Consider the following 13,239-nt stretch of genomic DNA (forward strand, 5'->3'; position numbering starts at 1 on the left):
AGTTCAACCCATGCTGGGTTCAGCCCCTCGGTAAGTTTATCTGTTTATAGGCAGACACTGCACCTTTAATTCAGGCCAGCCAAAACTATAACCTTGTGAATGAGAAGTTCAGATGGAGAACTGGCACAGATCCATCCTCCCACTGAAAATACATATGCCACACAGATGCTGAATAGTCATCTTTGTTTCTGAGGACAACACATTACTTCTCAGTGGCAGCAATATATTCTCTAATCATTTGACAAACATTTAATTTACATCCACTATGAAACAGGCATTATACCTTTTGTATCTAGGGCTCTTGCCCTCAGGGAACTTACAATCTAAGATGAAGGCAAATGTGAAACGAATAACCATATAAAGAGTTGAATCTGAGAATTTTCTGGTGGTCCAGTGGTTAGGACTCTAGGCTTCCAATGCAGGGGATACAGGTTCTATCCCTGGTTGGGGAACTAAGATCCCACAATCTGGGCGGCATGGCCAAAAAAAAAAAGTTGAATCCTATAACATAAGTGTACATATATTAAAAGCATCCAGTTAAAAATTTCCTTCTTTGTATCACAGTTTCTTGCAAAATTAGCCATTTTAATTTATAACCAACAAAGGAAGCAGATAAGCATGTGCTGGGAGTTGGTTATTCATAATTGCCAAGGTTTACTTGGTCCATTACTAACAACTGTTTCTCCTGCAAGGTATACCATTGTAATTAGGTGGAGTGGGATAGGTTAAAATGAAGTAAATATTATGTTTATGTTTTAAATTACTATTTGTATTATTATAAACAATGCATTTTGGGGGGATAAAACATTCAAATTATACTTAAAGGTACAAAGAAAATGGTCTCTCTACAAGTTCTGAACTTTCAAAGATGCAAACATGTATTTGCATGTTTAATCATGTAAGTTAGTTCATGTGTCTGGCATACATTGTCACGTGTGTGCATCCTCTACAAGTGGTTGTGCTTTTGTGTACTTTACCGTACAGTACCGTATAGAGTACAGTAGTACAGTTTCTTTATTTCAAGCTAGATCTGTAAGAGGATGATTTCATTGAACTCCTTGCTGTGCAGCATGAGGAGCTTACTGATGGAATTGGAGGCCCAGAGAAGGTACAAAGAGAGACAAGAGGAAGAAGAAGTAACTGAAGAACCAAAGAGATTCATGATGCAGGAAATGGCAAGGGGATTTTCTTTATTTGAGGAGGCACTGTTAGTCCTTGAGGCACATGACCTGAACATAGGAGGATACACGAAGGTTGCAGCAGCTTTTCAGAATGCAATCCAGTGCTACCACATCATCTATGACAAGAAAAAGAGCTTCTACCCAGACATCACTGGATCATTTTTTCAAGAGGGTAGATAGAATTGAATCCAGCAAGGAACCAAAACCAGTGCTGTCAACATCAGGCATGAGTGAAATTGCATCTTGCCCTCCATCTCCTATTGCAAACGATCCTTCAGCTGTACCATCTCTCACCTCCTCTTCCTCCAAGTCCAAGTTCATTGGACTTACGAACAAATTGGACCTACAAATGTGGTCTCGGAATGGAACTTGTTCATATGTAGGGGACTTACTGTATTCTGGGTGTACACACTTACAGTTTGTTGTTCTCTTCTTTTTCAGAAAATTTCTAAGCATATAGAAACATATACATGTCTAATTTTTTCTTATAAATATGAAAACGGGTTAATGGTAAATTTTTTTTCACTTACTCTAGACATATTTACACAATACATATTGATCTATCTCATTTTTGAAAATGTTTACCTGTGTACCATAGTATGCATATACCATAATTTATTCAAACAGAAGTTTATCTTTTAAAAGGTCAATAATACTAAACACTGGGAAGGTAAAACAGAATATGAATATATTATATATATTCTCACATACACACACATATATATGAAACAGCCATTATCAGAGTGAATAATATGATTAATAGGATAGCCACAGATATATAGTTGTCAAAGTTCATTCAGTTAATGACTACTTCTTCATCTTTGTTGATGGATAGGTAGAGCCCATCAGTATTTTGACTGGTTGCTTTTGTCTTTTCATTCAAAGCAGCTGATACCTTTCTCCCTAACTAACCTGAGTAAGTGGTGAAAGTCAACCTTTTTCCTTTCTGAGGCCATGCTTGGTGCTGTCAGTGATATCTAGTTATAGTCCCCAGGACTCAACATCCATTTTAAGTCATACGGACTTTCTTGAGGAATTCCCCACCCTCCTCTGCCCCCACTTGGCTTGACTTCCTGGCTTTAATCAGCTGCAATTTATCAAGTCCCTATAATGTGCTCAGTGCAGAGCAGAACAAATCAGTGTTCTACCTCACAATTTAAGGAAGGCAGGGGGCTAGTTTTTGTTTTCAGATAAAAATCTATTAATAAAACATAAACTCCCCAAAACTTCCTTTAAACCAAACAACATTGTCACACGCTCACAAGCTCTTTTTACTTACACAGCCAGATGACTCAAGATTACTACATTTCTATTCATAAGGAGTTTGCTGGCCCCAAATCAACACATTCAGGCTTTCCCCCATCTTCCTTCTCTCTCCCCTGGGAGACTGACTTTTGGAGGCTTGCTGCATCGTGTTTTAGCCGAATGAAGACGATGTGTGTTTGCTGCCCGAACTGTAGGTTCTGGGATTTTATAAAGCTTCCCCCCAGCCCCGCTTTTTAAAGTTGCTTTTTTGTGGTAGGGGACGAGGAGGTCAGAATGTTTATGCCTCTGAGTCTTCCAGTTTAGAAATATATTCTAAAAATGGTAAATAGACTAAGGGCTTCTGTTTGCTATTTACTATAGAACTGGGTATTCATTTCAGAAATCAGCTACATTACCGTCCGTCACTCAGTGTGACAGAGGGATGAAGGAAACAGAGCACTAGCCCTGCCTTGGGGAGTTACAGTTGACGCTTCTGCTTTTGCACTTGACTCTCCTAAGAAACGGGCCCATCTTTCCCTTTAGCTCTTTCGCTTCAGTTTCCTTGGCAAAACTGAAGAAAAACAAAAAGTCAACGTCAAACCTGAGCGCATCCCCGAGGCCTTTCCATTCCCCTGACCCGGAGGCATTGGTCTCGGCCAACCCCCCACCCCCAATTACAAGCTCTTTCCACACGCGATCGCAGCAGGGAGAAAACCACTACGATGAACGACCTAGGCTCAGCCCCTTTCCTTTCAGGGCCTCCCCACAGCGCGAGAACCGGGTCCCCAGTGGCGGCCCGCTCCCAGCCTTGCCCGTTCGCGGCCCTCCGCGGGCCCGGGTCCTCGAGCGCGCGGGCTGGGCTGGCAGCCGAGGGAGCAGCGCGGGGTCGCGAGCAGGCCAGGGACGGTGGCAGAGGACTCGGGCTCCGAGCGGGGGGCCGAGGTCGCTCCGGGGTCCCGCGCCCGGGGGCCTAGGGGGAGGCGGGGCGGCGGCGGCGGCGGCGGCGGCGGCGGCGGCGGCGGCGGGAGGGGGTTGAGGGCGGGGCGGCTGGCGGTTACGCGCCGCGGCTCTTTCTCCCGAGCGCCCGAAACTCTTCCCGCCCGCGCCCCGCGCCCTCGGCGACCCCAAGCTCTCGCACCTAGTCCCCGGCCCGCCCCCGGCCCGCCTCCGCCCGCGCCACCCCCACAGCCGGCCGCCGGCCGCGCTTCTCTCGGTTACAAAGGAGGGAAAATGAGCCGGGCGGCGGCAGCGGCGGCGGCACGGCGCTGGGCCACCACTGCGGCGGCTATCGCAGCCGCCCCCAGCACCACGTAGAACGCCCCCGTTCGTCCAGCCGCGGCCCAGGCCGGAGTGCAGCCTGCCTCTCGCCGCTCGCCTCCCCAGCCCTGCGCGTCGCCTCGCGGCCGGAGAAGGAGGTGGAGGAGGGGGTGGAGGAGGAGGAGGAGGTGGAGGAGGAGGAGGAGGAGGAGGCGCCGCCTTCGCCGCGCCGCGCGTCCTCGCCGTTGTCTGCGCTCGCTCTGGACCAGTTTGGGGAAGTTGGTCGAGCCCCGTGTCGCCCAGATGTGCGACCTCATTGAGCCGCAGCCGCCCGAGAAGATCGGCAAGATGAAGAAGTTGCGGAGAACTTTGTCGGATAGTTTCAGCCGCATTGGTGAGTGGCGTGCTGTCCCGGGCACCCGGCCCGGCGCCCCCATGCCCGCGCCCTCGGCCCCGCGCTTCTGGCACTGGCGGTGCAGCGGCCACCCGGGACTGGCGTGGGGGGCGTTGCGCGCGGAGGGTGGAGGGAACAGTGCCCAGGACCTGCGGGAGGGCGACGACAAAAACGAGAGACACCTCTTTCCCTCAGGACCTGAGGGTTCATTTGTGCATGGTCTTAAGCCTACAATTTGGGTTCCCTCTCCTCGCCACTAGCGCTCCTGCTTTCGCGTACGCCGGGGACAGGCGGCGCGGCCGCCTGGGTCACCTATTTTTTTGCACGCAGGCTTTGGTATTGGGTGTTTGGTCAATAATTTAGCTTTGGAAATTGGTGAAATGTTGAGTTTGTACCTTGGTATTGTTTAACACATCCAACCTAAAGAGAAGTGGGACAGATACCTTGGGACCTTTTGTTCGGTACTTCGGGTCCTCGAAAGCGAGATTTGGGCGTTCAGTCTCGAGTCCTCTGAATCTTTCCATTGCTGCAGAGAAATTCGCGCCGTGAACTTGTCTGAACATTTAGGAATAAGTCTCCCAAACTTCTTCCATTTACTAGACCAAGGCTATTGTCTTTAACTCAGCCAACCAATTGACCGACAGATAACCGACCGAGAAATGTTTAGGACATTTAAGAATAAATCCATGTCACGGACTATAACAGGGTGACAACAGTGTCACGTGGAATGGGTGGTTAGATTTCTAGGGTTGGCCATAAAAACCCCTTTTAACCTTAAGACGGTAGCTATCTTCTCTAACATCTTAACTTTCATTTACACAGGTAACTGCTTTCAGCAAGAAAATCGTACAAAATAACCCCTCAGAGTCCCTAAGGAGCCTCTAGCCTTTGTTTCACTTGTTTAACATGTCATCCATGTTAATGAAGGTGTTAATGGAAATTAAGCATAAGGTGCTTAATTCCTTAAAATAAAACCCTGGAGTGCATATGAGTATTGTCCTTGTCCTTCCATCCATTCATTTAAAAATCATTGTATAAGTGCATCGTGAAATATGCAAACTTTCCTCAAGTCAAAAAAATGTTTAGCCTACTTTTCTTTGTTGTTTTTAAACTGAAAATTCCATATTGGTATACATAATCTTTCCCAAGATGACTGTAAAGTTATGGTGTGAAACCAATATTTAGCCCTGGTTTTATTTATTTTGTGTATGGGATATTTGCAGTTTTACTCTTAGGAGTTAGGGATGTGTATGAAGAGCCCCTGGATTCAAATGAAGTTTGAAGTTAAGAAGAGTGTGAGAAAGCAAGGTGTTGAGTCGCTGTGCTTTATTAAGGAGGATGTTTCAGTCCCTGACCCAAACTATCACAGAGGCGGGTTCTGGAGTCCATTAAGCCCTGTTCTATAAGGCATTAACTGTATATTTACTAATGCTAATGACTCTGTTGGAACTCTTCCAGTTTTGTGTTAAATAATTCATTGCAATTGAATCTCAGTAAGAAACCAAGGACATTAATATAAAAATTCCTTATGTTTAGGTAATTTCAAGGTTTTGATGGACAATCAGTAAAATTTAGATTAACTACAATGCTGGCAAATGGGGTACTATAGTTAATTGGATTTTCTAGCTTACAGAGATTTAGTGATGTGAAACTCCTTTTGATTACAACTCTTGTTAAAACGTCTTCTAAGTTCTAGTAGATTTTACTTCCTCCCTTTCAGAAACAGTACAGTGAAGTGATCATAACTGATTATTTCTTGTATTGATGGAGGGTCATGATTCGAATAGCAAATCTCATTCCGGAATACTGTAAAAGGAGATAAAGAGGTTTTAAATGATTATGATTGTATAACAAGCTCAAGACATTCATTAGAGTAGCATTACAGAAAATAAGTCTTTGTTATCTATTTATTTTTTGAAGTTTTATTTGTAAAATCAAAAAGCATGCAATCAATCTGATTATTTAAGGATTTTTAAGGTGCTGGAGGCTGTTGAATTGAGGCTTTACTGTGGGATTACATAGTGCATGGATTTAAAGGTGTGGGCTGTATGTCAGATGGACTAGGATTTCTGGTGTTGCCGCTTGTAGTGGAGTGACCTTGGACAGGTCCCTCACCTTCTGAGCTTCAGTTTTTCAAGTCAGTTTTGTTATTGGCATTTAGTGAAATAATGCATATGATGTCCTGTGTTGTATGGAATAAAGACTCAATAGATGTTCATAATGTGTTATTATCATTATTGGTGATTACAACATGCTGACGTATGGATCTTCTAGGTGGAAAGCAAGAGAAGTAAGAGAAGTGACCACTGACTTTACAGTGTGGCTAACCTGAAAACAGGATGGGTTTTGGAGTTAGGCTGATCTGGGTTCGAATCCCATTTTCCTTGCCTGCTGTGTGCCTTGGGCAACAACTAGCAGAATTTCCTTAGATCCTAGAGTCCTTATCTGTCAGTTTTCTTAAGGCTGTTGTGAAGATTAGATCAGATAAAATACATAAAATATCTAGTGCAATATCTGTCACATGGTGAAGATCAGTATTGGAGGCTATTATTCCTTCTGATTTCTCTGTTTATCTCCTATCTTCCTCATTTCTTCGTTGGTACTTCATGAGGAGATCAAAGAGTGAATGGTTTATTCCTGCTGAGTAATCCAACATCTCAGTATATTCATTCCCTTTAACCAATCTACTCCGGCTTTTGAAATAAACATACTGACTTTATTTTGCTTTTTTAGTATGATTCAGAAGTGTAGTTTGTTAAATGGTAAAATATACAGTATCATTGTTTAGCCATGAAAAATTAGTGATCATCTATAGAAAATGAGGACAATTTTTGAAAGTCTATGATATTCATTAATTATGGATTAATCATTATTATAAAAGATTAATAATAATTCTAACTATATAAAAGCGACAATGCTAATGTTTAATTTACTCACACATGAAAGCTCAGGCCAACTTTGTCACTGCCCACCTCAAATGCAGCTGATCTGAGATTACTATATTATAAAAACACATTGACTTTCAAGCCATAGCACTCTGATTTACTACATCTGCCAGGGAGTGACTATAACACAGCTATGGTTCTTTTATAAGATGGGTGTAATTGAATTTCAAAGTCATCCATTGATTTCAGGAGTGAGTATTTATGGTTTTCTGCTAAATAGTGTCAGTGTGTTCACTTATTAGGAATTACTATAGTTGTCTCATGCTTTTTTTTTAAAATTTAGGTTAGCATAAACAAAGACAAATGGGAAATTGTTTAAAAAATTTATATTAAAATTCATTTCCTCTTTTCTTTCATTGTTTCTTTTTTATTTTTGAATGATTGCCTAGAAGGAGAAAGGCTTTCTGTAATATCCCGTGTAAGATTAAGGTCGAACTGACATTTCTTCATATTCATTTGAATGCATTTCTTCACACTTAGTTGGATGATCTTCTAGAGAAAGGAAGTTTATACTCTGCGATATACGAGATGAACCCTACGTATACCATTTCTTTGAAAGATGCAGTTTGTGAGATAACTGAATAAAAGGAAGAGGCTGTGGTTACACTGAATTTGGGAGTTTGTTACCTTGTTCTGTAAGAGTGTAATTTTAGAGTCCAGCTGTCACCTGATAAATCCATTCTGTCAAAAAGAAAAATGTAAGGTTAAAGGTTCAGAGGCAAAATTTAACTATTGTGCCATATCCTCTCCCAATGTAGTTTCAAAAGATTTTAATTTGAAAACTGTGAAATGGAATTTATGATTCTTTCATAAGAGAGAATAGTACATGGTTTTCATATGCCAAAACTTTAGTGTATCTCAAAGGGTAAGATGCTATCCTTTTGCCTTTGAAGTGCAACTCATTAATTCTGCCAGTAATTATCGAGTACCTCCTATGTGCTAGATATTGTGCTGGCATTCAGATTCAGTGACCATTGTTACTGGTCCCTGTCCTCAAGGACTTTAAGAGAAGACAGGCCAATGAATGAGCATGGACACATTCTACCATGAAGATTAGCATAACTTGCTGTTGAAGAACATAGGAGGGGATACCATTTTAGTCTTGGTGAGATCATGGAAAAACTTCTGCCGGGAGCAATGTCTGAGCAGAGGACTGAATAGAATATCTGATTATCTTAGATGGCTTAATATATGCCCCTTTGTTAACCCAGAAAAATGTAATATGCTTGTTATTCCATGATATCCTTGAAGACAATTGTGGGTTTGTATTTACATGAATAATTAATGACAATCAGAGAATGTAATCAATAATGAGATGTTGTGTGCTTGTCTAGGTCAGAGTTTATTCATCAATGACCTGATAAATATTTGGCAAAGATATCTTTAATTGGTCTTTTTTGTTACCACTGACTGCTGTTCAGGGAAAGGATACAATATTTAAAGAAACTATGCGAGGTGTCAATCTAGCAATGAAGAGTTCAATGAAAGGGTAGACTTCTTGGTCTTAAAATATTCTCCCCTCTGGTGTCCTGGGCTTGAGAATAGTGTACAGGGGAGATAATCTGGCTTCCTGCTCTTTATATCTTAGGAAATACACCTGCAATGACCCTTCTATTTCCTCCTTTTCTTTCTGCCTACAGATCCCACCCCTTTATCCAGAATGTTGGAGGAATTGGCAGGACTTAGGTGGCAAGAGAGAAATAGTCCAGTCTGGGTGTTAAAGACATTCTAGTTTCTACTCTCCTAATCTCTCAATTTGAGGGTCTTCCTTCCTTGTTTGCAATTCCCTGAGAGAAGTTATCAACTGTAGTTCTTACTGGTTACTTTGCTTAGGAAAACCCATGGCTTAATCTCCAGAACTTTTATCATGTCCCAAGTAAAGAAGATATATTTAAACGTCTGTGCTGTGAATGATAAGCTTGCTGCTGTAGCTTTGCACTTTGCATGGCAACAACGTAATGTGTTTTACCTTAATCTTTGTTAAATGAGTGAGGTTGTACAATAATTCACTTTGTATTTGAAATCAGTGAGCTAATCATTTCTTATTCCAAAAAATTGTTCTTTTTTTAGATGGAACAACTTGTTTATATTTACATAGGTCACTAATATTTTATGAAGGAATCACTAGTCAAGTATGTTAATTAAAGGACACGCCTTGGGTTGAGAGAGTGAGGGGTATAGTCTAGTAACATTGTTGACTGATATTTAAAGAAAGCCTTCTGGATTAGAAGTTTTATATTGTGAATTAAAAATGTCACCATTAAGAATCACCTAGGATCTTCTACCTTTCTATCCAAGTAGGTTATTTAATTTAATTTATTTATTTGGCCACACCAAGCAGTTTGCGGGATCTTAGTTCCTCCACCAGGGATTGAACCTGTGCCCTTGGCAGTGAAAGCATGGAGTCTTAAATCTTAAACACTGGACCACCAGGGAATTCCCCAAAGTAGGTTATTTTAGATTTAATATAAATTAAGTCAAATACATTATGTAATATGGGTGAGTAATTGGATGCAAGATAAACCATTTGAAACTGGGACAAAGATCTGTCTTTTTATTTTCCATTCGGAAGAAATGGTTCTCTAATGAAGGAAGTAGAGAAAATTATTACAAGATCAGTTTCTTAGGCAAAAGGGGAAGACTAAAAATTAAACTTTGAGAAACATTTTATCTCTCTTGACCTACCCTTTTCTGCCTTAACTCATCACCACAACCACAGACTTCTTGATGTTTTAAAAAGACAAATTTATAGTATGACACAGAGAAAAGAACCTTTGCAAGATTGCTAGACGGTATAATATAAGCTTTGCTGTGATGGCTTCAGTTTAGGCACAGGACTTCTCTCAGAGCTTAACTGCCCAAACTATTTGTTTTCCATTGCTTTGGTCAGAACATAGCTTTCCAAGTAAGAGCTACCCAAGCACTTCTATCCTGAATAGAACTATCCAGTATAGACCAGTAAGCACTTATGCACAATTCTGTACCTCTGAAACATTTCTCCAACTTGTGTTTTCAGCTAAATTCACTCCTTTGTGCATTCTCCTTAATCTGAAACATTCTAAATAATTGTAGGGTTTAAGGAACTAGGTGTTTGCCAACTATATATATGAAATACTTCTCTTTCTCTTTAGAGTAATAAAATTTCAATTCTGAAGTCATGAATATTTAAAATAAATTTTAAGTATTTGCTAGTACCTATAAAATATTCCACATGTATTGTTTCCTTTGGTGATACTTTTTTAGAATAGTTATCATGTTGAAACTGTTTGAATTATGTTTCTGCAGTGCTTATTTTACACGCTTGATCTTTCATCATCAAACTTAAACTTCTCTCAGTATGAAAATCTCATTCCGGGCACTGTGCAGAGTGGATGTCTTCCTGACAACTGGTTTGGGAGGTCCAGCCACCATGCTTAATGATAGACCAGCAAACACCAGAAGTTTAAGGGGAAATTTTTTTAAGATTACTTTTTGATTCTTTAATACTTTCATTAAAACATTTTCCTACTAAAGAAGAAATAGAGGAAAGATATGCATACTTCTTTTCCACAGCTGGGAGGATAGTTCCATTTACATATTTATGAAAGTGTCTCACAAAGATGCGTGCTGTGCAATTCTCTCTCTCATTTGCAGTTTTCACATTTGTATCATAACATTGTTATTCAGGTTGGGGTACGATTTTACTTTTTGAAATGAAAACACCATATTGCTTTGGGTTTTTTTTTTTCTGTTTTTTAGAACTTAGATACTTAGTGTCTTTGAGATGTTTCACAATAACTGTTTCCTTTCCCCTTTTATTTTATAGCTTTGAAGAAAGACGACAACACCTTTGATGAGGTAGGTTAAATTTCTTTATCTAATGTTAGAAGTATTTAATTACGGCCAGGTAAAGTCAGTAGGTGCCAACTTTGCACTTAGAAACAAACAAACAAAAAAATGCCCTAAAACAAAAAACAAGCCATGGCATCTCTTTATTTAGTTACATTATGTTATTTTCCATTTTTAAATAACTGTTCAAATTGAATTTTGGTATCAATCAACAGAAATGTGTCTTTTGAAATTAATAAACAAAAGGCACCCGCAGGCCTTTGTTTTGTTGCTTTCCTGATGTTGTTAGTGCTGGTGAAGCCCAGTGTGATGTGTGTACTCAGGGCATGTCTGGAGCTGTGGCAAGTTGGGCTCCACGGCTCCCTTGCAGCCCTCCTCTGAACTAGGGTATGATACGATGTTGACGCCACATATTGTCTGTCAGACTCCCAAAGGAGGAGCTGACTTTTCCTGTTCCAGTTTTCCTATTCTTTGTATATCAGATCTGTCTTTATCTACTTGCCACAAAGTAGCAAAAAAGCCTGTTCAAGAAAGGCAGAGGGTTCCTATGTAATTAATAACATTCTGAATGTGATTTTTCAATTGTACTCTTTCCTGAGTTTTTGGTAGTATCAGTGGGAATCACCAGAGGAATAATGTGTTTACAGAATGTTCTCAAGAGTGCTGTAGAGTGAAGTGTTTGATTGTCGCCATCCAAAGCCACAGTCACTGATCTGTGTTGTAAACTGGGCCACGTATTTATATATATGTATATATATTGAGTGTTTATGTATGAACACAGATGTATCTACACAATGTGCTTATCCTGCAGCCTGATGAAAGCATAGATTAGTTTGGTTGTGGTTTGATTTGTTTTAACAGTTGCAGATTCCATGAAATACGCTACCTGTCCTCCCTCTGCTGCAGTGCTTCAGAGAGGAAAGAACATTTGTGCTCATGGAAAGTCCCCTTGGCCATGTGGCTGGCTGTGGTGCAGGGCAAGAGCACTGAGGGGGAACCTGCTCCAGACTGGGATTTCTGGACGGGGCCCATGACATTTGGCTCTCATGGTCTGCTGCTTTGTCTGCTGCACCTGTTCTTTTTTCCCCCGGGTCCAGCTCTACAAAGCTGTGTGTCCCTGGACTCCAAAGCAACTTCCCCTGCCAGCATTCCTGAAACATCCTGTGAAACTTAGTGATTCTAGACCTGAAGCAATAAAGGAGTCTTTTCTTTCCCATCTGTAGTGGGTAATAATGATGTTCCCCTCTAAACCTGTATTTCTAGAATTTCTGCAGTGTTACTGAGATGTTTTTAGGAGAGTATTTTCTTTCTTCTCAGAAGAATTCAATGTGAGAATTTTGGGCACCTTTTCTCTCTTCATAAGGAAAAGTCTCCCCTTTAATTATGTAGGTAATTTAAGTTTACATTAAAAAAAATAAGGAAAAGGAAAAGAAAAAAACTCCCAAATCCTATTATCCAATTACAACCACTGTTGAATGTCCTTCTTGCCTCTTTCCTCATGTAAAAAACAAACAAAATCAACCCCCCCACCCAAACTATAGCCCATGTATTACATCCTACTTTTTTCTTTTAACCTATAATACATTTTTGCATGTTTTTACAGATGACTCCTAATCATTATTAGGAATTTAAAAAACTTTTTGTCTTGTTTAAACACCACCATTAATGATTGTATGTTATTCTGCCATGTGGCTGTGACATCAGCTTTCAAAAACACCTGAGGCTGGAACCTAGCTGGAAGTTAAGAATGTATGAGTCAAACCCGTAACTACCTGCCCTCCCTTACCCCCAAACTTCTGTAAAGCTGAAGGCCTGGATTTTGTAATTTGGGGCAAAATTATCCTTAGCTTTTATAAAGTGTTTTCCTTCCTCGGCTAAAGGAAAGAGATTTGTTAGATACCTTAAGTCAGTAAATCACAGAATGTTCCATCTGGAAGGGACCCTGGAAATCATGTGGCCGATTTCAGCATTTCAAAGGTGAAGGCACTGAGGTCGGGGGCGGGGGGGACAGGTGATTTTCAGTTAATCAGGGAAGGCCCAGGGCCAGGAGCCTGAGAGACAGTCTTAGTAAAGACATGCTTGAGTGTGAACCCCAACTCAACCACCCTCTCAAGGGCAATCGACTTCCTTTCCCCAGGCCTTTTATAAAAAATAGAGGTGTAATAATACCTCCCTTCTGAGGTTACTGAGAGGATTAGATAAGCTAAGTGTATAAAGGTACCAGAATAGTCACTGGCACACAGTAAATGTCTTATATTTGGTCTTGTCATTGTCCTTGTGTTTGTCCTCGCCATCATTATTGATGCTCTTACCGTGACATCTGCCTTCTGTAGTTGAAGGGCTGCAAGGAGGATGGAAAGATTTAGTTCAAAGTTAAGTATTAGATCTG

The 13,239-nt window shown here is 40.9% G+C and overlaps 1 protein-coding gene across 5 annotated transcripts in view; it reads left to right on the plus strand.

Moving 5' to 3' along the window:
- CDK14 (cyclin dependent kinase 14) overlaps nt 1–13,239 on the plus strand; it is a 711,364-nt gene that overhangs the window by 126,412 nt on the left and 571,713 nt on the right. For 3 of the 5 annotated variants that reach the window (XM_049714769.1, XM_049714770.1, XM_033420532.2), the window contains exon 3: nt 10,828–10,859. In XM_049714769.1, coding sequence (XP_049570726.1) covers nt 10,855–10,859 — 5 coding nt within the window. In that variant the 5' untranslated portion in view covers nt 10,828–10,854. Of the gene's footprint in view, nt 1–3,868; nt 4,078–10,827; nt 10,860–13,239 lie in introns of those variants that run through there. The other 2 variants (XM_004265620.3, XM_033420533.2) reach the window with 2 other exon arrangements.

Source organism: Orcinus orca, chromosome 9 (assembly GCF_937001465.1).
Source record: "Orcinus orca chromosome 9, mOrcOrc1.1, whole genome shotgun sequence".
In the NCBI taxonomy this organism is placed as follows: Eukaryota; Metazoa; Chordata; class Mammalia; order Artiodactyla; family Delphinidae; genus Orcinus; species Orcinus orca.